Genomic DNA, 25,346 nt, shown 5'->3' with positions numbered 1-25,346 from the left:
ACGTCACTTAAGTCGTCTTCCGTAACAGTAGAAGAGCCCGTAGTGGTGGATAGTGTGTTATTGCAGAAGGCGTAGTTGGAATTGTATGTGAGCAGACGCGGATGCAGCAGTAGGAGTATATGTGGAAGCAGTCATAGAAGGCGACTGAGAGACCCGCAAGCAGTCATTGCGCGATCAGTGTCAGTGTGATAAGTCAGTGTATCCCGGACAATTGGCAGCGATGTCTCCACGACGATCATGGCATTTTCTTGCAAGGAATTTGCATAAAGAATGTAAAATAGACGGCTTGCCATCCTGGAGCACAGAATTCGGTCCGGATGAGCCTTTCCGAGATCCACAACGACAATATGAAGAACAATTGTGCGTGTTATTCGTGGCATTGCGTGTTGTCGACTTTGTATGGGTGGAGGTGTGTTTAGGGCGGTTTGCGGCTATGATTATGTCTGCAACTCAAAAGCAGATCAAGTCAAAATAGCTGAAATGCAGACAGGAAAGTTGACTTACATGGACACAGTAGAATAGCATCGATTGAGGCAGAACAGCGTGGTCGAGGCATTGTAGCTGGAAGAAGGAGGGTAAAGCTGAGGCAAACCGCCTGGGAGGGACTGATCGCTATAGACTAACTTATCTAATAAGATAGCCTTTGTGCCTCAGATAGCCTTTCATTTTTCGACTCAATGGTCCCGGCCATCATCCTTTTGATATGGATGAGGAATAGCCGAAATCATCAATCAGTGACACCAGCAGTGAGCATACTGAAGATCCTGTGATTCCTATCCGGATTCCCACGTCTTTGGATTCATTGCCTGGAAACATCCATTCGAGAGGACCACTCCCACATCACCTGGGCTGCTTTGGATTGGCACACGCATATTGTCCGCCGATCGCTTTTTCTCTGCTTCTTGAGAAATGCATCATACAGGCTCCATAGTGTGTAGTATTTTGTAAGACCAGAAGGGCAATTACCCTCATCACATTCATCATGAAGCTACGGACGTTCCCCAAGATGTACAATGTCTATTTCACCACCATGATTGCGACTGAGACTACATTCCTACTTGCTTATGGTAATTTTAAGAGTAATGTCATTCATTAAAACATAGAAGACTGGCTTGGACTAGACTAGACTAGAGTACATCAGGTTTCCTTTATTTCAGTGTTATTCTGATTGTCCTTCGCAGTATGAATCTACTATAGTTAGTATATAGTAACCGTAGAGTCTTGGTATGAGACACTTACCTCTTGAGTGGGAGCAGGAGCCTCCTCGGGAGGAGGTTGGGAGGTATCAGGGACAGTCTGGTTGGTCTCGGGCACAGCAACTGTGTTGTTCTCAGGCGCAGCAACTGTGGTGGTCGCGGTGGCCGCGACGACATGATGGTGCTAAAACATGTCAGTCAACTCAGTTTCATCCTTCATCCAAACAGAGTTATAAACTTACGTGTCCCACCCCACCACCACCACGACCGCCGCGGCCACGAGGGGAACGTCTTCCAAAACCTCTCTGAGTATGCCTTCGTAAGCGACAAATGAAATGCTCTAGTTCAGTCATACATACAGTTGCTATGGCTTGGTACAGAAAGCGGACGTAAAGAACTTCAGGGCAATTCCAGGCAATATGACCACGTTCGCGGCAAATGTAGCAAGTCAGTGTGCATTGAGGAGATATGATAATGAGAGCGAAGGATAATAGTCTTTCCAGTGAGAGTCTTGACAGAAATTTGCATACCACCACGCAGATGAAGGATGAGGTGCTGGAGAAAGAATCTATGATTTAGGGAGGAACGGTGTTTTTATACATTCTTACTTGGATTACCTCACTCATTGAATACTTAATCTGGGGATTATGGTTGGCGTCATGCTGCTGGTAAACCTGATTTGGTCTAGACCAGTAGGTTGACAAAATTGCAGTTGGCGACATTACATCTGAGAGATGGCTCTACTATTCATCCTGCTGTCCATGCATAAACCCTTTCCATCTGATTACAAAATTAGTACCATTTGAGAGCTCTCTTTCTGCTGGTTTTAATGATACTAAAAACACTATAGATATATTATGTTGGTGATACTTAAACTAGGGGAAACCATTTATTTTTACATTACTATTATTGTATATCCTTGGAGATTTAATCTATCAGTGGGTCCTGGATGCTTAGCATCTGTTGAACTGTCAGGGACCATAAGGGCTAACAAGCTTTCCGTTGGGCGACCTTTGTGGGTCTCATTCGTGCATGGTTCGCCCCTGAGTTCTGCGATGATAAGCTTTAGCTTCTATGTGTTTGTTTGCTACTCTGAGGTTACCAGTGTATGCTATCTACTTAGTGAACACCTCAGTATATATTAGAAAATGTAGAAAGTAGGTTTAATTATCCTTGAAGAGATCTCTTTATACAAAATGTCATACTATACTTCTGTAGGATCAGGATACTCTACAATACATACTTCCAACCAGGCCAATTTTGTATACCGTGACTCAAACTTGAGGTTAAGCAAGGGATAGGATAATAGGTATTGGGGATGCTAAGGATCCACTTCCAATATGCTCTTATAAAAAGAAGTCATCTGATTGGATCAACTGCTGTCGCGACGTCAGCTATCTACCTGACTACCTAGCCAGAGTCAGACAACTTGGCATTGACCTTGGCAAACAATAACTAAAACAACAATTGGTGCGGAGTCTAGCTCAGTCAACTTTCGATACCTTAATTTCCAAGCTAGGCTCTCGAAAGATGACTGGGCGAAGGAGGGTGGCGAATATCGTCGGCTCCGTCATTTGACCGATACCTACTGAGGGAATTAGAGCACGTATCCACACCGCAGAAGGTAACTGGCTCAGAGCATAGCTGAGCCCATTTCCAAGCTTCTCGCAAGATAACAGCGCTGAGGAGGGTGGCAATTTTCTCATCTCTATCACAAGGTTATCAACATAATCAGCTGTTACAGCTCAAGTTCGTTGGACCCAATGTATCCAGACTTTGGCTGGCTGAGCCCGCATGTTGAGAGAGATATTTCTTATTAGTCGTAGACATATTTTGGACTAGAACTCCAATCCTGAGTCAACGGACCGGCCCTCAAAAAACTGACAAGGGTGCAGATATGAACCTGGAATCTCTTTCCAAGCCGTCGCTTTGGTGTCGGTGCTGGAGCCTTATGTGTTAACCTATATGAGTTCACTGAGGTAATCACTTTCTAATAATAAATGCATTATACTTGCTAATAGCTTTAATAATTCCTTAGATACACCTTATTCTTAAACTATACAAAAAGCTTAGTAACTCTGCTATAAGCCTTCAGAGCCTGGCTGCCGCGGAGCTTGGGTATTGGACCTTTAGACTGCTAGTTTTCAGATTTAAGCTGGCATCCAGTCACATTAGAAATATATTGCTATATCCATCTAGTTTTCCATGCTTCAGCAATTCTATTACCTAGTTGCTGATCCCTTCTCCACATGATTATCTTAATGATTTAAATAAGATGACCTATAATACAAAAGCACACTTGCTAATTAGCTCACCTCGCAGTCCATTCAGATAAACTGAAGGAGACATTGTGAGATACTGATACTCAGATTTTGTCTTGGAAACATTTGTACAGAATACATTTAGACTATGCTTTCAGCTCTAATGTAGATGTATTTCAATAGCAGCGTGAGTACCATGCTTGATCAGATGAAAATACACTAATAGGATGTGCATTTCAATACTTCCGTCTTCTTTTCTTAGATTCGAACCATAGTATGCTTTCCTCAATATGTAAAAGTCATGCCTGATGATTGATGTATATATGTTCTTTTGGGGGGATATAGAGCGGTACTTAAAAATGATATCCCATGACATGACTGCCCTGTAAATGAAAGCACATTGCACGAGAGAACTATTGAATAGCCACCGGCTTCTACCTGTGCTTGTAGCTGGACAATCACGCCCATCAGTTCCTGAAGATGACTGAGACGCTCCAATCATTGAAAGAAATTTGCTGCTATTTGCCTCTCTGTATCAACTTGGTGACACTTTAAAGACTACATTCTGGAATATCATTTAATATATGTCAACATTCAATTAATGGTCTGTCCCACACCCTAGAGACCGGGACATGCCACCTCTCTCATTTATATCGCATTACATCCATTTCAGACATCTGGATGCTATACAATCCAGGTAAGCTACGGCTGGCTCATGAACAAGTCCAACATCGCCGGATAATTCGGAGTTCCCAACCCCGTCACCGGATCCCATCCCTTCGCAGCCGAGAACCCCTGCGTGCCACAGCCCGGGTTACTCCCCTGCGTGATATCATTGAACACCTCCGGATGCGCATACAGCACAGGGTTCACAAATCCCACCGTCGACTTGCCGACCGCAAGCCGCTCCTCGTTGATCCTAGTCAGAATCGCCGCAAACACCGGCGCAGCGGCAGAGGTGCCGCCAATACGCGTGGGCAAGCCCTTGTTGAAGATGACGACGTTGTCCCCGATGGCCGCGACGTCCGGGTACGCGCGTCCAATCCGGTTATAGATGCCGCCGTTCTCCGCGAAGCTGCTGTTGTCCACGCTCTCGTAGAACGGGTACCCGGGATCTGCGCGGGAGAAGTAGTCCTCGACCGCTTGCTGCTGGTAGTCTGCGCGCTGGTAGATGTTGCTGAAGCCGCCGCCGGAGGGGAACGAGGTCACGGCGACTTCTTCGTCCTTGCGGGGGTCCGCGCCGAGGGGGAGGTAGGTCCCGCCTACGGCGGTGAGGTAGGGACAGGTGGCTGGGAAGTCCGGGGCGAAGACTTTACCGTCCGAGAGACAGTTACTGGGAGTGGGATCTCCGCCCCGGCCTTCGACGCCAGAGTCGCCGGATGCGACGACCACGGAGACGCCCTGCAGACCGAGTTTCATCCACTCGTTGCACTGGCGGCGCTGGTAGGCGATGGGGAGGTCGGCCTCGGCACCGCCGTATGAGATGGAGAGGACCTTGGGGGGTTGGTAGACGCCGCACTGGAGTTGGCCTTTGTAGCCGCCGTCGGCGGGATTGGGGTACGACGGGTCTAGAGGGGAGATCTCGTTGCAGTAGGATCCGTCAATAGCATCGAGAAACGTGTTGAGAAAGCCACTAAAGTTGTAATTCGCCTGATAAAAAGTATCATCCGTCTGAAAGAGGATGGAGTTCTGCGGCCAGATGATCGGGTACGAGATTTGAAAGTCCAAGTCGGATTCGGGGCCGGCGTTGGACACGCTGGCTGGGGCTTGAGCGCCGTCGACGGCCTTCAGGATGGGGTGAGTGCCCTGAGGTATTTGCCTAGACGAGTCAGCGACGAAAGGACACAGCAGGGACAAACATACTGTGCGAAAGTTTCAAAAAACAGGTCGAGATCCTCTTGGCTATAGACATCCCCTAGATCCTCAAAAATGCCCAATTCATTGCCCTTGGTGGCCTTTGTGCCGTCGGTGATATTATATAGAGCTGAAACACAAGCAGGTGTTACTGCGAGATCACATAGGGCCAATTTATCGCTACCAAGCAGCTCGGACAACGGCAGTAGCAGCGGCTCAAGAATTGGTGGCAGCGGGTTTCCCAATGAACGCTTTTCAGTGCTCCTAGCTCTCTTGACTCCTTCCACCTCTAGTAACTTGATGCCAGGTGTGATGTAGTCGATATGCCGTTGCACTGACTGGGGGACATGGTACCTGCATGATTAGCATGCTTATAACTCAGAGAGAAGGCCAACACGTACTCCCGGCAAGCAATGTGCGACTTTCCGGTGCTTTTATGTCCATACAGAAAAAACTCGCTCCGGAGTAACCTCTCAGCTTCCGCTGCGGAGGCATCAAACTGTAGCCACTGATAATTCGCGGCCTGCGAGATGCGGTCGGCGGATATGCCCTCAGACTCAAGCCATGCCCGAACATGATCGACGGTTTCCTGGCTCGGAGCAAAGAGATCGTGAACCTCTTCGACGGAGAAATGTTGTCCATAGCGAGACGAGCGGGGATCGGATCTACCTCTCGTCAACGGCGAACACCAGAGTTTAGTCAAATCACATACACCTGCATCAACAACTCATGGCCACGATCTAGGTTCGACTGTGTGAGACCAATCCTCATAGGCAGCGTAGTGGCCTTGTCCAGCCTCTTCTCCTCCGTCCAGGAGCGAGGTAGGACAGCACGGCGTTCATGCACGACATAGTCGTTCGGGGTGGGACTAGCAAGCACGCCAGCCGCAGCTGCAGCTCCCAGAAGTACGTGTGAGAATCGCATTATTTGAGCGCAAGGCCAGCTTGTGTGTACCCAGCAAGACGACCTGGGAGACCGCTTTATATAATCTCCAGAGCCCATCTCTCCTGATCGACAACCCCCGCACGACTCGCATGTCATGCCCATCACGGATTAGACGCTGATGTTGCCTATCATGATGGAACGTTGCAGTGGGGCATAGCGCTGGCACAGAACGGAGCTAACAGAAGCCAGCACATGCTAAGATTGAGGATCAGCTTCCTTTGTCATATCGATCTGCATCAACCAGGGATTGTGTCCTACCTCCAACCCGTTCATGGCGTTGTACCGCAGCGGGGAAGGAAGGCTAGCTGAAGCTTATTACACCCCGTCCTTCAAATATCCGAGACAGCAAGCAAGACTATAATCGAAGATGCAGTCAGTTACCAGCGCAGCTGCTTCCGTGCCTCGGAGACTTGCCCAAATACTCATGTGAAGAACCCACAACCACGATCTTCATATCTTCAACGAGTTAGAAGACAGGCGATCAGGTTCACCTCTTGCGCACAGACACGAGGCAGGACGCTCTGGTTTGAAAGAAAGTTGTCCGACTTGAATGGGATATGCGGCATTGACCGTCTTCTAAATAGCCTCGGTATACAGCGGCCGCGAAGATAAGCCATGAAGAAGCACGCGCGAAGCGTAAACAAGTTCTCGCCGAGCAACCCAACGCTCCAATTGATGCTGTAGTTCAGGAGGTTCTAACTTCTCGGGTTGAACTAAAGCTCAACCCCACCGCCGATCTAGTCCGCATCCGGGGGCAAATAGGTAAAGATCGACTTGATAATCAGTGACGGTCGAAGCACTACAAGGACGGGCGCTCTGATTTGAGGGAGCAGTGTGTTGGGATGGGATAGGATTGGGGTTTAATGGGGTGCTGCACAGTCGTGTGACACTCGACGAAATACCATAAAAGTCTGGAAAGGTACACTGAGTGGATTAAATGTGGAACAATATTCATCAATTCATGTCACCATTAAATCCATCAATTCGTGCTACATGAATAAAGCCAACTTGTGTAGCGGCTTGATAGACAACGACTCACAGTATCGTGCCAGATGCTATAGAACAATTGCTCGCCAGCCGTACATCCCTGTCTTAAGGATATACTCTCGTTCCATATGTCTCTCTGACTGTTAGTCAGCCGGACAACCCGACAGTCCGACAATTGAATCCATCTCCGAGACGATCCGCCTCATTATGATGAGGGAATGATCAATGGCGAGCCTGTGATCAAAGAGGCAAATAACGAAAGAGTAGAGTGGTCAACGTATGAGGACGTGAAAACCCCGTAGAGGGGCTGATATCCATGTGATGACCCAGAGCCATTACTTTGTGGCGATTGATGAGGCTATGGCGGATGCATTAGCCGAATAGGTCGAAAGCTGACCGAATCTAGGACCTCGCATGGTATGAGCAAGACCCTGCTCACTTGAAAAGAGAGCTAGCGTAAATTGGGCCGATAGGATGGGGCAGCCGATCCCACTCTAAGTTATAAAAGGACACTCAGATCTTGTCCTAATGGGGAAACCACCGGCCAGCGAGGCCAGAGTAATAGCTGCTCACGAACCGAGCCACTTCCACAACAACTGCACAAGCCGCTTGCGATGAACCGGTTTGGCGACGTAATCGTTCATGCCCCTGGCAAGGTACGTCTCCGCGTCTCCCTTGAGCGCATTCCCGGTGAGTGCTATGATCGGCACCTCGCTGTTCACTTCACGAATCTTGGTCGTTGCCTCGAGTCCATTCATAACCGGCATGTTGATGTCCATGAGAATTGCATTGTAGGAGAGAGGTGTTTGCTTCACCTGTCGGACTGCGTCCGCGCCGTCCCAGGCCGTGTCAACACGTTCGAAACCGAGGCTTTTGAGGAGCTTCAGCATGACGATCTGGTTCACCATATTATCTTCCACCAGCAATATGTGCATGTGGGGAGCAATCCGCCTGACCTCGTCTATGGGTTCGTATGTATTTTCGGCGGTAGCAGGGGCGGCGTCCTTATTATGCGCTGGAACGTCGACACCCGACATGCGAGCGGTCAAAAAAAAGCAGCTACCCGTTCCTTCTGGGTTGGGTTTATAACCAACACTGCCATCCATCAGCTCTGCCAAGCTCTTGCAGATGGACAAGCCAAGTCCGGTACCCTGATAGCGCTTGGTGGCCGAATCCGCAAACCGCGTAAACGGGGTAAAAAGGGTGTTTATGGCATCTTCGGGCACTCCGATCCCAGTATCAGTGACTTCTGTAGTGATTATGTAGACATTGGAATCGTGCTCGTCTACTGCGAAGCTATGGGTGACCTTGACTTGTCCTTTCTCGGTAAACTTCATCGCATTTCCCACGAGGTTCTGAATCACTTGCCGATACCGAAGCGGATCGCCCCGGAGCAGTTTTGGGAAGCCCGGGGGCATGACGCAGGTGATCTCCACAGCAGGGTTCAAGGCCTTGCAATTCCGTACCACTGCTCCCACGATATTCTCGACGCTCAGGATATCCGTGTTCAGAGAGAAGGTGCCGGAGGATAATTTGGAATAATCAAGGACGTCGTTGATTACTTGAAGCAAAATCGACATGGAATCCTCGATAATGGAAGTGTATTCACGTTGCTGAGCGTCGAGCTCCGTGCTCCCCAACATGGTCAACGCCAGGTGCATTCCATTCATGGGAGTCCGAATCTCATGACTCATATTGGCCAGGAAGTCGCTCTTCATCTTGGATGATTCCTCAAAGGCTGCGACCATCCGGGCTTCAGCCGCTTTGCGCTCGGTCAAGTCGCGCGTGACTTTGACGAAACCAACGTGCCGACCGAATGAGAAGATGGGTGTAATCATTACGTTGGCCCAAAACCGTGAACCATCCTGACGATACCGCCAGCCTTCATCCTCGACTCTTCCCTCCCGTAGGCACAATTCGAGCTCCTTGCCAGGCTTGTCCGCCAGTCGATCCTCGGGTCCGTAGAAGATCGAGAAATGCCGACCGATGATCTCATTCGCCTTATATCCCTTGATAATCGCGGCGCCCGAATTCCATGTGGCAATGTTGCCCCGCGAGTCCAGCATGAAGATAGCATAATCTCGGACCGTGTCAACCAGGATCTTGTAAGTCTCATTGATGTAGGCATTATGTAGCGACTCGTTATGCGTCCTCGTGACGTTGTGTGCTTCCAAGACCAGGTTCAGCAGGGTATCTCCCTGGAAGATGGGAGCGATTTTCAGTGAAAAATAAGAGCTGATTCTGGGAAGGTGGATAGTTTCGATAACCTGGACAGCCCGGGTCGTAATCGCCACGTGCAAAGCACCGTTCAAAGTCGGAATGTCTGGCGCAGGTATCGTGGCGAGTGGAAGATCGTAGACGGAGGCTCCTAGGATGAAGTCTCGAGACTTCCTGCAGAAAGCAAGGTGGCTCTCCGACACTTCCACCACGCGCAAGGACGAGTCGAGGACGATGGTCGGTACAGGAGTGTAGCGGAAAATTCGACTCAGCGAGGAAGTGTCGTCCTGTGCGACCTCTCCGTGGGCGTCACGCGGAGTGTCACACTGTGGAGATTGCGGCGGTTTAGCTGCATCCTTATCAGTGCGCTGGAGATTGAGCTGCTCTTCATCAGGAGGAGTAGCGACCGTGGAGAGCTTGTAGGGTCGCTGTTCGCCATCCCCGAGATGAAGGTGAAGGAGCTTCTTGTCGAGTGCCATTTCGGCTAGCTGAAATTCCCCCCGCAACTAGGCTAGCGAGGTAACAGCAGAAATAAAGCTAACAGAGAACTCGCTACTGCAGAACACGCATGAGGAGAGTGTTGTTTTTCAGTTTCCCAATTCTGCGCTGTGGCTCTACCTTTTGCCTCCTTCCCCTGTGGCGCAACCGAGGGGGTTCCGAAACAGGATCGAGAACCGGCCGAGCGGACGAAGGTGAGAATTGAAAGCAGGAATTTGGACCAGTCCACTCACCCAGAAGACGGCAGATGATGGTCAGCAGATGGTTGTCAACAGATGCACGTGGAATGTGGAAAGAGATGAATGAGAAAGAGGTAGAGTGGAAATCCACAGTGACTGCCCCTCGTAAAACTAATCAAGTAGTTTTGGTACCTAGTATCCTTAACAGAGCAACTTAGTCAGTTCTGAAAGTCAAGAGGCAAATAATAATACTGATAATGATTGACCCGTGTTTAGTGTGGGTTTGGAATTGGTCAAGGTCATTCCACAGGAACCAGTTTCAGGCCTGCAGGCCAACAGGCCCATAAGTATAATATTATTACATTTACCAGTCGCATAGAGTATAGACTACCACCACCCACGTCATCGCAGGCAGCGAACTGGGAGAAGAGTTCTTACATATCTACCTACGCTTGCACCATTTCTGTCAACTGCCGACACCAAGTGACTGGCTGGAAGGAAGTTCCAGCCGGCTGCGCGGGGTCGCCGGGGGAGGCTAATGTTCCAGATTCGCCCAGAAATGAACGAAAAACAGGTTCCTGTGCCGCTATTCCAGAGTTAATGCTAGGGATCCACAATACCATGATGGGAAAGAGTCTGAAAAGAGTCAAAACAGAAATACTCTTCGCCCCCTACACCCATGGAGAGGCAAACAATTTCTAGATCTCTAGCACTACTGGTTAATTTCCTGTGTCCCCTGAACGTTTGATGCGATTACATCTGGATCATCTAGTCGACTCAAGTCCCGAAACCAGGGAACATCCAAAAAAATCTACCCATGACCATTCCACTAAACCCAATCAAGCAGTCTAGCCGCACATGAACTCGTTGGGTTCGACTACCGGACCCAATAATAATTATTATTAGGTGCTTTTTTCCTTCCCATAGTCCAACAGGCATTTCTCAGTACACTTCAAAAAAGCGGCGATATCACCCCAGCGATCACCGGGAAGCTGACACGCTGATACGGATGGCTCAGCCGATCAAGAGGGCTGACGACATGACGACATATTCTGTGTGACATTCCTTCCATACTGGACTCGGCCGAGACCTTAGAGATGATATGCACACCTGATCTCCCTGAGAACACTCCTGGTCGCCTCGAACTTTTGGTAATTTATACGGGTAGTAACTGTAAGAGAAGTAGAATATGGTCCGTGTATCTGGTTCCGCGCGCCTGGCTACTGGGTGGCTGAGTGCGTGATGGGGTGGATCCAGACTCCTGAAAGGAACATGCCAAAAGCTTGGAAGCGCTGGTTCGAGACGAGTCTGTTCGAATTGGAGTAAATTTCGTTGTTTGAGCCTGAAAAGGTGTCAGGGATCTACAATCGGGAGGACCCGCTGACGCCGAAGATTCGCGAAGAATCGCATCGACAAGGTCAGACCTAACGTGGTCAGCAGGGGTCGAACTGTATCGAACTTAGGTGAAAGCTTAAGTCGCTTGGAAGTCTGGGAGTTCATATCAGTAATCTTACTATCTTAGCCGACCTTTCATTATCGCCGTGCTGTGTGAACACGGCAACAGGATCTAGAATGGTGGGATGGAGAAATTCGGCACACTTTGTAGACTTGCACCCATAGTCGGAGCAATACTAACTACAACCTTATATTGCTCTTTGATTCTTCCTAAAGTGGTGCTCAACGATAACATAGAGATGTTATAGGATCACATTTTCCCTCTCACACTTCTCCAGCATTGTCAACAGCGCTTCCGCTATACCATACGAAAACGCATAGCCGCCTCCTCCGAATCCATAAGCTGATAAGATTGTCCGCTGTCCCAATTGCTCCGAATCCAAGCGAAATCCACCCTGCCGTGACGGTCGGATTCCGATAATATAGCTCAATGACTCTTCGGGGGGATCCGCAGGAACAATCTCTGGGGCGAGACGGTGAGCGCGCGCGATCTCGTCTCGAGCAACGTCCATATCAACCTCTGGAGACCTATATATCGTTAGCTTCCTTCAGAGCTGCATGCACAGGAACGTCACTGACAGGTTATTCGGCTGCTTAACTCCCCCTAACACTACCCCCTCGGATAAAGGACGGGGGATGATATAGGTATACTCTTTCCCATTGCGAAAGTACATTTGTCGGCACTTGTCGGTACGGTAAAAGACATTCTGGCCTCGCTCAGGAAAGCATTTATCATCCTGAACGTCGGTGAGGGTTTTGCTTCCGAGCCCGCTGGCGTTGATGAAGACATTTGACTCGGGGAACATGGCGTATAGTTCCTGGAGGGACTCGACCCGCTTTCGAATGAACTGGCCACCAAGAGCGGTTATCTGCTTTCGAAGATAGGGCATGTGACGTGTCGGATCCGTTACCAATGTTTGGTATGACCACCCGCAGTCGAAGTTAGGAGGGTATTCGCCGGGCTCAAGTTCGCGAAACTACCTCCGTCAGTATGCCGATACACAATGAGCGGGACCGTTCCATTGCCTACGTTTGAGACCACAGTCTTACCCCAGATTGAGGAGTTCTCGGATGGCGCTTCTTCGAGATATTCGCGCGCATCCACAAGGCAAACTCCCGATTCGGGGCTTTCTTGCGCCATCCTGAACAGATGACGATGCGTAACAGCTTGAAGATATCGATCTTCAGGGCTGATACCGCCAGCAGCATGCCATGTTGCTCCAGCCCAGGCTGATGCGTAGAAAATATTCTGGTCACCCGGCAGGAACTCGGCAACAACCACGACGCGAAAGCCATTCAAGAGGAGCTGTCTTGCTGTAGCGCATCCGATAATTCCTGCGCCTAGAATGATGATCGGACGTTGTGAGAAGGGTACAGGAGACGTGTGGAGACTTTGATCGCACTCCCCCATTTTGTGCGCGAAATATTTCTCGCTGATACTTCCGTAGAGGTTTGAGACTCGATTGTTTGTCACAGGAAATGGGGCAGTTCCCAAATATCAATAAGCTGGATCCTCGGAGGAAAAGGATGAGGGTACAAGAAAGCTGCCTGAAGGGAGAAGATCTTGGTCAGTGCGGCCAGGACCTGGTGTATCTGGGAATGAACCTTTAACACAAACCATGCCCCGTCACCGTTCAAATGCATGGCAGCTCATTTCCTTATATCCGCCAGCCACGACTCTCTTAGCAGAAATGGCTCCTGACATCTGCGTTGGAATCGGAGAGCGCTCAGATCCGACTGTCGGCTCTACCCGCTGGTAGAAGACGATCAGTGTTATCAGTACATTGGACTAGAGATAGACTAGAGATAGACTAATCTGCAGCCAAAGCATTGCAAGGCACGTCAACTCACCTGAGGTTTAATGATCCGACCAATATGGAAGAAACTAGCGGCCCATACCGACAGGCCGGTGGATGTTTCTCCCTGAAGACTGCGTTTATCTGAAGACTTTGGCTAAGAATAGGAGCCAATAGTTTGAGATCTACGAAGGATGGCACGGTTCCTTCTGACTCTGCGAGTCATACTGCATATAATGCTGTCTTGCGGGTGGAGGAGTTTTACCGAAACTACTCCGTGTGAAAGCAGAGTAGTTTCACCATTTTGACGGGCCAGTCCAATGATTGATCTGATTTTTCCCAATAAATATATTATCGGCGTCTTTTCCAGACGATTCTTCTCAACAATTCGATCTGGTGTCTCCTTTGACTATATACTGTAGTCTTGGTCGAAATAGCCTTCAAGAACACCTGAAGCCTGAGTAATCACCTGACTTTACACTCCTCGGTGTTGCAGAATTCACTCTGCGGATGCAAACATGATGATTTATCCATCAATCAGTCAATGGAATCCAAACCACCAGCACGCTGACTATCCAGCTTAGAATCTTTACTTGTTTTATTGATTGTGCGTTCCATATGGAGTAACTGTATTCACCTTATGCGTTAGTCTGAAATTGTTGGAAGGGCGACAGCCTAACAACAACAACAGCCATTCGCTGCATTGAACAGTGATAATAGTCAACTCTCATGCATTCTATCCCATTCCCATATACATACATCATCAACTGCATCATCTCTCAAGTCTAGGAAACAAGCTACTTATTGTGGCGTCAGATACCATGCAACTGGGGTTTCACCTACAACAGCCGATGCACCTTTTCTGATTGAACTCCACCAAGCCAGACCCCATTCCGATCAGTCAGAAGAGTCTACTATCGGGACTAGATAGTCTAGGCTGACTCCGAGCATACCCTAGTGGCATTTCCACGTTGCAGCTTAATAGAGCCAAGATATGGCTGGGATCCAGAGTCCTAATGTTGATTCGCCAGAAGATGAAAAGCTCCAATGCAGGGGATCGGTTCAGGTGGGTTTCGCCTTGCAATCCATGTTCTATTGCACACTTCCCTGTCTATATTATTGTCTCCACAGTGTTTTCTTTTCCTTATCAAGTATGACAGCTTCATTACGATCCACCGGCCAACATCTGCCGTTAATATCTACTGGTGATACGATGGGTGCAGGTTTGGTTATTAATGAGAAGTTTTGACTAGGGACCATCTGCAACAGCGCTCCATGAGCATGCCAGCGTCCTCAACGACTACGATGCTCAAAAAATTCTCCCGTATGAAGCAGATGATTCTCCATTTCCTGAGGTCCGCGCCGTGGTGCAGCCAGTTGACGACGTGAGTCTGCCTGTCAACACAGTGCGCGTGTGGATCATCGGCATCATATTCACTATTGTATGTCATACATCTCTTGCAACGAACTGTAGATCAAGTCGCTAATGCATCAGCAGGTGGGAAGCGGGTTGAATCAGTTCTTTAGTCTGCGACAGCCCAGCGTTAGCATCAGTGCTCTGGTTGCGCAGCTCGTGGCGTATCCGGTCGGCTGCGCGTGGGCAAGATGGGTGCCGCTGGGCTGGGCGAATCCCGACCGGCATTTCAATATCAAGGAGCATGCTTTGATCACAATTATGGCCAATGTTTCCTTTGGATCTGCTTCGGCTACCCAGGTGATTGAGGCTGCCGTGAAGTTCTACGGGATGCCTTCACGAGGTGGGTTTCACCTGGTACTCGTTATTACGACCCAGTTACTTGGCTTCGGTCTGGCAGGGATGGCTTCACGCTGGCTCGTTGGTCCTGCTACGATGATTTGGCCTGGGGTGTTATCAAACGCTGCGGTGCTACAGACATTGCATTCACGCAGCAACCTACTCGCGGATGGCTGGATTGTGTCCCGCCTCCGTTTCTTTCTAATAGTGTTCGGTGTCAGCGCTGTTTGGTATTTTGTCCCAGGCTATTTGTTCACCGCGTTGAGCACGTTCAGCTTCGTCTGCTGGATTGTCCCACATAACGTCGTCGTCAATCAGCTGTTCGGTCAAGAGACTGGGCTGGGGATGTCTCTTTTGACCTTTGACTGGGCACAGGTTGTTTTCGCGAATCAGAGCCCGCTCCTCGTTCCTTTCTGGGCGGGACTCAATGTGATGGGGTCGTTTGCCTTCTTTTACTGGATCATCTGTCCCATCATCTATTACACCAACACGTGGTACTCGGCCTACATGCCTATGATGAACTCCGATACGTTTGACAACACCGGCAGGCCATACCGCACCAAGTATGTCATGAATAGGGATGGAACGGTTAACACAGAGGCTTATCGCCGTTATTCACCCATGTTTCTTCCGGCAGGCTATGCATTGACCTATGGGATCGCATTCGCCAATCTTACCGGCATCTTTGTCCACGTTGCGCTGTATAATGGAAAGGATCTGTGGGAGCAGTGGAAAGGCAGGAACAAGAAGGATATCCATGCGCGATTGATTGCTGCCTACGCAGACGTTCCTTGGTGGTGGTTTGCCGGTGTGACGATTCTGATATTCGCGCTCAGCATTGTCGCCAACGAAGTCTGGCACACGGGGCTTCCGTTTTGGGCTGTTGTGATAGCGTTTATCCTTCCTATGATCTACTTCGTTCCAGTTGGGATCATCAAGGCTACGACCAACATCAGCAGCAATCAATTGAACCTGATCACGGAGTTCATTGGAGGGTATGCTTTTCTGGGACGACCTCTGGCAAACATGGTGTTCAAGTTCTATGGCTATGTAGCTGTCTCCCAGGGTCTAGAGTGAGTACGATCCCGTCACCGACCGACAAAGCTGACTGTTTAGATTTGTGGCCGACATGAAGCTCGGCCATTATCTCCACATCGCCCCACGTACACTGTTCATGGCTCAAGGATTAGCCACCCTCGTCGGAGCAATAGTTCAATGCGGTGTCACCGTCTTTATGATCACAAGATTTGACGATATCTGCACCCCAGAGGCGGATGGTGGATTCACCTGTCCTCACGGTCGAGTGACATATTCGGCTTCATTGATATGGGGTAAATGCATCCCTCCCTCTTTGTGATACTCTTACTGACAGACAAGGCGCCCTGGGTCCTGGACGTAACTTTTCTCCCGGTCAAATCTATGGTAATCTCCTCTGGTTCTTCCTCGCTGGGCCTGTAGTAATTGTCATCACCTTTCTCCTTGGACGGCGGTGGAAGTGGTTTAACAAGATCTCATGGCCGGTCGCCTTTGGAGCCATGAGTCTTGTTCCGCCTGCAACAGGGATCAATTTCTCCTCATGGTGGGTGGTCAATGTAATCTTTAATGGAATTATCAAGCGGAGAAAACCTGCATGGTGGTCCAAGTACAGTGAGTCATGTTTGCCTCTATGGTAATGCTTGTACTGACTCGCGCAGATTACGTTCTGTCTGCCGCCCTCGACTCTGGCGTCGCCGTGGCCACCGTCATCATTTTCTTTTGCATCCTGCTTCCTGCCGGCCCATTGAACTGGTGGGGGAATATAGTGTATCGCAAAACCGCGGATGGGTTGGGGACGCCTCTTAAACCCTTGCCATCTTCGGGATATTTTGGGCCACCGAAAGGGACATGGGAATAGATAGATTTCTCCGCATATAACTAATTCATGACCATCCAGCTCGTTTCAAGAACTATCAATTGATAGAAGTACACCAGATCTAAGATCAAACCTTGACAGCACGTCCCCTGACATACACCTTGGCAATATTGCGGTCATCTCCCGTCATCAAGAACTTCTCAAAGATGACCTCAATTGAATCCCCGTCTTCCACCGGCGCCATGACATCCATCTCCACCCCCTCCCCAGTCCGTACCTCCAACGCATCAAACTCCTTGCCGACAGCAAAGTTACCAACCCTCTCGTCCAGCCCACACACCTGCGCACCCCCCAAGGTCGCCAGGAAGAAACCCTCCGCCACCGACAACGCCGGATCCGCACCACGGGTCTCCGTCGCCCGCGCCGTAGACACCACAAACGCCTGCTTCATCACCTCGAGCATGGAAATCGTATGACCCCCGCCACTATCAGTTCCCAAGCCGACCTTGATGCCCCTCCGCAGATACTCCCGCACCGGCGCAACCATAAACGCCTGCATCGTCGTATTGGCAACAGGACAATGCGCCACGCCACAGCGCAGCCGCGCCAGCGTCTCCATCTCCTCCTCCTGCAGGAAGATACAATGCGCCAGGATCGACCGCTCATTCAGCAGCCCAAACCGCGCATACAGCTCCGCCTCATGCCGGAAGTCCGGGAACAGCTGCCTCGTAAACTCCATCTCCTGCTCGGCCTCGTTGAAATGCGTCTGGATGCGCAGGTCCGGGTTCGCGGACGCCAGCGCCCCAAGGCCAGAGAGGACCTCCTCGTCGCAGGAGATCGCGAAGCGGGGCGTGATCACCGCGTTGACGAGCGGCTTGTCGTCGTTTGCGTTGAACTCGCGCATCCACTGGATGAATTCCCTAGTCTCCTTGACTGATACGCCTGCGTTGAGATCGCGGTACCAGCCCGGCGCGTGCCGGTTCATGTTACACCGGCCGACGAGCGCCCGCTGGCCCCTGGCGCGGCATACCTCGGCTAGGATCTTCGTTGCGGCGAGATGCTTCGAGGCGTAGTAGCTTGCTGTAGTGATGCCCTGGCGGAGGAGCCCGTCCACGGCGGCGCTGTACATGCGCTTTGCGTACTCTACGTCTTCGAATTTTGCTTCGTGCGAGAAGGTGACTTTCTCGAGCCAGTCGAGGAGGGAGAGGCTGCGTCCTACGCCGCGCTGTGCCCACTGCGGGGCGTGGTTGTGGGTGTCGACGAAGCCTGGGATCAGGAAGGAGTGTTTGGACAGGTGTTTGACGGGGAAGACGTCGGGTGCGTAGCCATTGTCTGCTATCAACGTGTTGATGGTTGAGGGGTCGGTGTTGGGGACCAGAGCCTGGATGTTGCCGGCGATGTCGACTAGGAGAAAGGTGTTGGGGAGGATTTGGAGGTCTGTGGGGGAGAGAGAGTGGATGATTGTGCCATGGAAGGCGATGGGGAGGCCTGTTGCTGTTGGTGTTTCGTTCATTGTATGGCTGAGAGTAGCTTTGAGGTGATGATAGTATGAACGAAGAGTGTTGACGATGGATGCTTATCAGTGCGGGGCAGCTGCAGGTGACGCAGAGATCAGCGTGCAATGATACCAGACTGCTTTTTGAAGAAAAATCTAGTTGATGTCGAGGATGATTATAACTCTTTAAAATGAATATATATGTGTGCAGTATTAGCAATAACCGAGGCAAACAAAGCCATTGGTTCCGAATGATGCTCGCAGAGAGCCAGAGGTTCGTTCACTTGATACAGTTTGCAGCATGCCTCGTAAGTCCAGCGAGACGGATGTAGACGAGTATTAAGAAAAGTATTGGACTCTGCCTCATTGGCGATAAAATGAGGGATGTTGCGCGCCAAGAGCGCGGATGCAGTGATGATATTGAATATATACAAGAACATAACTATAGACTATAGGGTATAATATGTCGCCATTTCCTCCTGAAACCAATCATAAGAGTAAAACAATTGCTCTGCCAATTGGGGGTCAATCTGCCGGGGTATCCCATCAACCAGCAACACATCATCCAGCATCGGTGCCAGTGGCACCGGCGGCGGTGGGATGGCTGGCAGCGAACACGGTGGTGTAGGGGGAGGTGGCTGTGGTTGGGGATACGCTGTTTCCTGCTGCGGGTGTTGCTGCGGGTGTTGCTGCGGGTGTTGCTGCTGATATGGCATTTGGCTGAAAATCATCGAGCTTTGACACCGAAAGGTCTCCCCGAGTCTATCCACTCCCGGCCGTCGCTTGCCAAACTCCTCCAACAGCACAATCACCGCCTGGATGGCCCGGCGCATCATCTGCTCATCGGGCTGCCATAAGGGCGGCCGTCCATCCCGAAGGGCACGTGAATTTTGTTCTAGACACCAGAGGATGGTAATTCCAGCGAAATACGTCTGGCTCAGCGTCAGCCAGATCCATTTGATCTTGCCCACTGAATAGCTGTCCCAGTACGATCGAATGACCTGAATGCTAGAGTCACCACAGCTAACAATGCTAGTGGCGTCAGGGGTGGGATTGCGCGGACTGGGGCGGTACATCAGAAGTAGAGTGGTGTAGTAGAGATAATCGTAGTAGCTGGTCGAGTACAATAGTGCAGGCGGATACACAGGCGCGGCCGTGCGCCAGTCATCAAGCTCCTGCCGGAATTGAACCAGCATCACCGAAACTTCTTGAGGATCAGGAGGCGGTTGATTGTTATACACTACTTCGTTAGCCAGAACAGTAAACCGCTATGAAAGAACTCACAGTAACGATAGATCCGGGAGAACAGGCGGCGCAGCTTAACCACCTGGACCGGAATAGTCATGGTACTGCCTCCCGGCACTTCGGTCCAGTCATCGTTCAACTCCCGGGGCAGACCCACGCTGATATCCTCATCAGCAATCCCCAACGGTCGCCCCAGTGTTGACGCAATCAACCGGTCGAGATTATACAAACTCCAAAATGTCCGCTTGGCCATTTCCTCCTCCATCAGACTAGCCGAGGACCGCATCTTGTGAAGACCAAGACTGGTCGCCAGTCGCATGGCCGTCCCCAGAACATGCCACACACTAGGGCCGGTGGTCGCAAACATTGTATATAGCGCCAGACTCAGCAATGCCCGTACCGCTGCCAGGTCCTCGTTCTGCAAGGCCAGCGAAAGCGTCTGCTGACTAGCGCGATAGAACTCGCTGATCTGCGTGTCGTCCGCCGATCCGATCAGCAGCGCAATTGCTATCGTAATATGGTACGAGAAGTGATCTTCCGGAGTCGGTACTCCGCCCGCGTAGATGTGTCGCAGAAGCGCCATAAAGTCCGGTCGCGACAAGAAAGGATACTGGTAACCCATACTGTCAAAGTAGTTGCCTGCTATTCGCTCCGCCTCTTCCAAGGACGGTAAACGGACGACGCGCGGGGCCGACACTGTCGGGCGTGCGACCGACGGCCGACGGTGCTCAAGCTGGTCGCGAAAAATCTCCCCTACATTGGGCAACTCTGTTCCAAACCCCGACGTTTCCGACGCTGGCGGACCGGTCGAGGACCCTCGCCCGCTACCGGCAGGACTTGACGTCGTAGCACTCCCCGCACCGATGGAGTGTCGATTGCTGTATCTGGCCATTATGGCGGGCACCTGGTACCACCAGTCCGGATCGCCTTCCCCGTCCACATTGCTCCCCGTTGGTAGCTCAGCCACCGATAGCCCTGTCTTTTGCCGGAGGACATCTTCCAACCATTGTACTCGTTTCTGAAGGTTCTCGAGCTGGTCACGAGGGACGGAGGCGCTGGCGATCTGCGGACCGGGTGGTGGAACAGTACATCGGACCCCGGCGCGAGTACACGCAGAGCAATTGGGATATCGGAAATCGCATTTTTTCTTGCGTTTGCGACAGAAATCACACGCGGTGGAAACGCGTTTGGGGCGGGTGCCGTGAGAAGGCTGCAGCGGGGAAGCGACACTGGCGGTGGTGGAGTTGGGCGGTGGAAAAAGAGGAGGCACGGATCGAGGCTGCAACTGGGACAGCGACGAAGAAGAGGACGAATGGAGAGGAGTAAGCGGAGTAACGACCGACTCGAGACGGAATTTGCCCAACTGATCGCGAAACTCCTTGTCCCTGGCGGTCGAGCCGTTGGCCATGGTGAGGTCAATGGTGTCGGTCGAGATGAAAGGCGGAGAGAACGCTCAGACGAGAGGCCATAGCGATCAGACGCCAAGGAAGATGGTGGAAGTTTAGTGATCAATCATAAGTGACGGAGAGAAAGATTCATGCATTGTCGTACTAATATGTGTTTTGAGGGAGAGATGCTGTTGGCTGGAAGAGGAAATGGAAATGTTGCAGCGGAAACGGAGTACTCGGCGAAAGAGTTGGAACCGAGACTAGGAATGTTGAAAGAAGCAAATACTGCCAGTCAGAGAAAGATAGCAGTGTTACATTGACCTAATAACTATTTGCATTCGTTGGATGTAATTTTTTTCCCTATTGAGAATAGAATTCAATGTCGAGGCGTAGAGAATTTGATTTGGTTGAATTCGACTTCTCTGTGCATACAGACTGTCAATATATTCTCCAGCATCTTCTCCATCAATGATCCGATTCAGGAACGAAGCAAATCCACAGCCAAGACGGCGCCCATTTCTTGTCTTGAACAATCACAAGGGTCTGTGTCTGATCTGAACCAGTCAATGAATCGAAGTCGCAGTAATTTCCAACTATTCAGGCTAATCTGCCGTCAATCTGCCGTTTGATCGACCCGCTCTATCGCTCGTCATTTCGTCAGGCCCTCGAGGCCTCAACTCCTCCCTAGAAGAGTACCTTTAAGCGAGACTTGCAAATCAGGTTCTCCAGACTTTGCACGATGAGACCTCGTCTCCCCTGACTAGTTCGGCTGCCGACGGCGTTCAACAACCGATGCGGAGTTGTCCCTCGTATTCATCCGACGATCTTCTTCACTGGCCGCTATCGACGCAGGAGGTTATCAAGGTAGTATCCCTGGGATCTATTTTGGGGTGATCGACATCGTATTCGCCCTTGAATGCAGCAATACGGGCATGGAAGACGACGAGCAGAATATTCGGCATATCGCCGAGAAGAGGATAAATAGGAGTCTTTGTCCAGCAGACTAAGTCTGATCTGATCACTTTCTCAGACAGACACAATCAATCAACATGATGCTCGATCTGAAGCAGATTGCGGCCGTCCTCCTGGCTTCGGCCTCTGTGGCCCACGCCGCCGTTCAAGGCTTTGATATCTCCCACTACCAGGCCAACGTCAACTTTGCGGCGGCATATAACTCTGGTGCTCGCTCGTCATGATCAAGGTGCGTTTCTTATATACTCACTTCTATACAGATACGGAGTCCCGACCGCTCTAGGCCACCGAGAGCACCACCTACACCGACCCTTCCTTCTCCAGCCACTACACCGGTGCCACAAATGCTGGTTTCATTCGCGGTGGCTACCACTTTGCCGTTCCTAATGACAGCAGCGGCGCCGCCCAGGCCAAGTACTTCCTTGCTCACGGTGGAGGCTGGTCAAACGACGGCATCACCCTTCCCGGTATGCTCGACATCGAGTACAACCCCTATGGCGCCACATGTTACGGACTTAGCGCCTCTCAGATGGCCTCTTGGATTTCCGACTTTGTCAACACCTACAAGAGCAGCACCGGTCGGTATCCGATGATCTATACCACCGCTGACTGGTGGAACACCTGCACGGGCAACAGCAAATCTTTCACTGAGTGTCCCCTGGTGCTGGCTAGGTACTCCAGCTCTGTGGGCACCATTCCGGGCGGATGGCTGTACCAGTCGTTCTGGCAGAACTCGGATAGCTATACCTATGAGAAGGACGCTTTAGTCCATAATGAGGTCCATGGAGTGCATGGGGAGATTGTGCACCTGGCTCAATACTTCGATCTTTCTTATAGTCCTGGAGACAGTCCTAGGTGTTAGCTTTATGTAGCCCCAGACTGCCCATGGTGCACCTTACGTGTTGGATTTGTGGCGAGAGACGGCATACATGAGACACCGCGATTGTCTGATTGGACACGGGACGGTATCGAATGGATTTCTCATCAGTCTCCTCCAGGCAGACTGCCCTCGCTCCGTTGATACGATGAAGTGTGCCTCAGCATGCTGATGATCACTGTAATCCGATCACCAACCGCGCATTGTTAGGATAGTCCCTGATCCTTTGATTGTTTGGTTACAACATTTATTGCGGTAGCCAGTATAGCCAACTTGAATGTGATACGTGAATGAACACTCTCTTGATCAAGACAGACCATCCATGGACATAGGCAGTCCGTGAATGAAACAGAGCATTGTCTATGGCAACTACGTCACTCATGCCTATCTCATTCACGGTCAGCCTACTCTAGTGCAGAATAGCCGAGGTATGTAGACTGCTTCCTCTCTACCTCCCTTCTCTCCTTTGCTCCTTTGCATTCTCTCCATGCATCTACTTGACTCTTCAAACAGGCATATTGGGTTGGTTCTTTGACCGAGAACCCTACAGGCGCACTCTTTGTGGACCTGTTCCAATAACAACCTAGACACATTGATTATCGTCCCTGAGTGTGATCAAGCTAGCGACCATACCGGATGTGTCAGAGTAAGTAAAAAAGGCCCCTGTAACATCTCTCTGGCTAATGTATCAATCAACGAGGGCCCAGCTCCCTGGCTTGGTGTTGTACACCAGCCCAAGCCCACCGCGTATTTCTTATATCGTCTTTGTTTGCGGCTGTCTGACCTGGCATGTTGACATCACACTTCCCAATGCTCAAATTCAAGAGCATGACAATATATTGTCAGTTATTGAAAAGCTCGCATGCACGCGGCTGTTGTTTCCAGGCGTGAACTTGTGCCTGCTCTCAGTGATCCGCAGGGGGATTTCAAGCACACAGATGTCGAAAATGACAATGCACGGTCCAGTTCATTGTCGCTTCATGGGAATACGACCTTGCCAGGTTATGTTGGTTGGATCCTTCCTCTTTTGTCAACCTCATGAAGAACATCTTTGTTTGTCTTTCGGATGCCAGATTTCTGGACTCTAAAGCTCCCTTTGACAATGCCTCATCCTTTTAATAGGGGAATTGGGGAGCTTACTTGTGGGGGGCCTATGGGTCCGGAAACAAAGTAAAACTTCGAAACTCATCAGTCCAAGACGCTAATCTTGATTGAAGTCCCTTTTTCAACTAATTTGATTCTTTTATCCTTTTTCTTTCCTCATTTTTCAAATCAAATTTTCTTTTTTTTTTTCTCTTTCTTTTAAAGATGGTTCAAAAGACCATCAGCAAAGGAAAGAAGGTCGCCGGGGGTCGGTCTCGCACCGATTCCCGTGGAAATGAGGCAGTTGGCTTCAACCAACTATCTATTATCGATGCCTTTAAAAGGCAGAAGGTCCCATACGCCAATTCGACACTGGATACAAGGTACGTTTATTTTCATTACTAGAGTCATTTCTGCGCTTTGTTGGTTCTTTTTCCCCTTTTTCTTCCTGTTTTTCCTTTCTTTTGATGATGACTCGAAAGACCGTCAGCAAAGGAAAGAAGGTCGCCGGGGGTCGGTCTCGCACCGATTCCCGTGGAAAAGGCAGTTGGCTCCAACCAACTGTCTATTATGGAAGCCTTTAAAAGGCAGAGAGGCCCTAATTGTCAGGGACCTTCTCAGCGTTCAGTCTTACAGGACGATAGCTCCGTCTCACTCATTCGAGACAATCATTTGCAAACTTCAAGCCTTGAAACGCGAGAGAGAGAAATATCCCGGATGTCTTCTTCTCAGCTAGCTCGGCGTATGAGAAATGCCCTGGACGCAAAACAAAAGCAGGAGACTCGATGAATAACTGGGCTGTCTGGTATGACCAGCCTTTTTCATCGACCGCATACAAGGTATGTGAGCGTTTATACTCCATGCGCAATATAACAGTCGCCATGTGCTCTGTGAAAGTGTACGTTTCTCAAATTCCGTTTTATGGTTCTTATGGCTGACGAAACGTGGCTAGGTTGCGACAGGATGCTCATTATGTCGATGTGGCGGATTCCCTGGGTTGACGAGCAAGACACTGCTAGACTTCCATCGCTGACTGGTTCAACTTGGCCAGGTGTGGTATGCAACAAACCCGAACCTCAGCATGGCCAGCATGTTAATATCGCCGTCATACTGTACAAAATACCGACGGTCCATTGTCGTTCCTTTTCAGGGCAAGATGCATGCTTGTGGAAGTCTTCAATGCACCACCAGTGGCACTTCGTGAAGAGTACATAGCCACTCTTCCAAATGAACGACAGCCTGGCGTCACCTGGCCAACACAAAAAGCCTTTGAACCCGCAGAATAATCTGCAT

General features: G+C 50.3%; 8 protein-coding genes across 8 annotated transcripts; 2 read left to right on the top strand and 6 right to left on the bottom strand.

The window, feature by feature from the left end:
* Nucleotides 1-1,137: 1,137 nt before the first annotated feature.
* Nucleotides 1,138-1,549, bottom strand: Aspvir_009725 (uncharacterized protein; the record flags this gene model as incomplete). The annotated part of the gene is made up of 3 exons (XM_043272863.1): nt 1,138-1,188; nt 1,240-1,380; nt 1,439-1,549. The coding sequence occupies 3 exons, from the start codon at nt 1,547-1,549 to the stop codon at nt 1,138-1,140; spliced, it is 303 nt and encodes a 100-aa protein (XP_043128798.1).
* Nucleotides 1,550-4,159: 2,610 nt separating this feature from the next.
* On the bottom strand, nt 4,160-6,235 carry Aspvir_009724 (S53 family peptidase; the record flags this gene model as incomplete). The annotated part of the gene is made up of 4 exons (XM_043272862.1): nt 4,160-5,276; nt 5,321-5,665; nt 5,713-5,976; nt 6,024-6,235. 4 exons carry the CDS (start codon nt 6,233-6,235, stop codon nt 4,160-4,162), a joined length of 1,938 nt encoding a protein of 645 aa, XP_043128797.1.
* A 1,577-nt stretch (nt 6,236-7,812) lies between these two features.
* On the bottom strand, nt 7,813-9,939 carry fos-1 (sensor histidine kinase/response regulator Fos-1/TcsA; the record flags this gene model as incomplete). The annotated part of the gene is made up of 1 exon (XM_043272861.1): nt 7,813-9,939. One exon carries the CDS (start codon nt 9,937-9,939, stop codon nt 7,813-7,815), a length of 2,127 nt encoding a protein of 708 aa, XP_043128796.1.
* Nucleotides 9,940-11,834: 1,895 nt separating this feature from the next.
* On the bottom strand, nt 11,835-13,003 carry Aspvir_009722 (FAD-dependent oxidoreductase; the record flags this gene model as incomplete). The annotated part of the gene is made up of 3 exons (XM_043272860.1): nt 11,835-12,120; nt 12,172-12,569; nt 12,623-13,003. 3 exons carry the CDS (start codon nt 13,001-13,003, stop codon nt 11,835-11,837), a joined length of 1,065 nt encoding a protein of 354 aa, XP_043128795.1.
* Nucleotides 13,004-14,382: 1,379 nt separating this feature from the next.
* Nucleotides 14,383-17,035, top strand: optF (small oligopeptide transporter, OPT family; the record flags this gene model as incomplete). Its single annotated transcript, XM_043272859.1, has 6 exons — nt 14,383-14,454; nt 14,642-14,830; nt 14,887-16,214; nt 16,258-16,472; nt 16,519-16,788; nt 16,836-17,035. 6 exons carry the CDS (start codon nt 14,383-14,385, stop codon nt 17,033-17,035), a joined length of 2,274 nt encoding a protein of 757 aa, XP_043128794.1.
* An 85-nt stretch (nt 17,036-17,120) lies between these two features.
* Nucleotides 17,121-18,506, bottom strand: Aspvir_009720 (putative guanine deaminase; the record flags this gene model as incomplete). The annotated part of the gene is made up of 1 exon (XM_043272858.1): nt 17,121-18,506. The coding sequence occupies one exon, from the start codon at nt 18,504-18,506 to the stop codon at nt 17,121-17,123; it is 1,386 nt and encodes a 461-aa protein (XP_043128793.1).
* A 431-nt stretch (nt 18,507-18,937) lies between these two features.
* Aspvir_009719 (putative C6 transcription factor) lies at nt 18,938-21,141 on the bottom strand (the record flags this gene model as incomplete). The annotated part of the gene is made up of 2 exons (XM_043272857.1): nt 18,938-19,728; nt 19,773-21,141. 2 exons carry the CDS (start codon nt 21,139-21,141, stop codon nt 18,938-18,940), a joined length of 2,160 nt encoding a protein of 719 aa, XP_043128792.1.
* A 1,029-nt stretch (nt 21,142-22,170) lies between these two features.
* Aspvir_009718 (uncharacterized protein) lies at nt 22,171-22,955 on the top strand (the record flags this gene model as incomplete). Its single annotated transcript, XM_043272856.1, has 2 exons — nt 22,171-22,272; nt 22,377-22,955. The coding sequence occupies 2 exons, from the start codon at nt 22,171-22,173 to the stop codon at nt 22,953-22,955; spliced, it is 681 nt and encodes a 226-aa protein (XP_043128791.1).
* Nucleotides 22,956-25,346: the final 2,391 nt, after the last annotated feature.

This window comes from Aspergillus viridinutans (genome assembly GCF_018404265.1).
Source record: "Aspergillus viridinutans IFM 47045 DNA, scaffold_9, whole genome shotgun sequence".
In the NCBI taxonomy this organism is placed as follows: Eukaryota; Fungi; Ascomycota; class Eurotiomycetes; order Eurotiales; family Aspergillaceae; genus Aspergillus; species Aspergillus viridinutans.
This window is presented reverse-complemented; position numbering and strand designations above follow the sequence as displayed.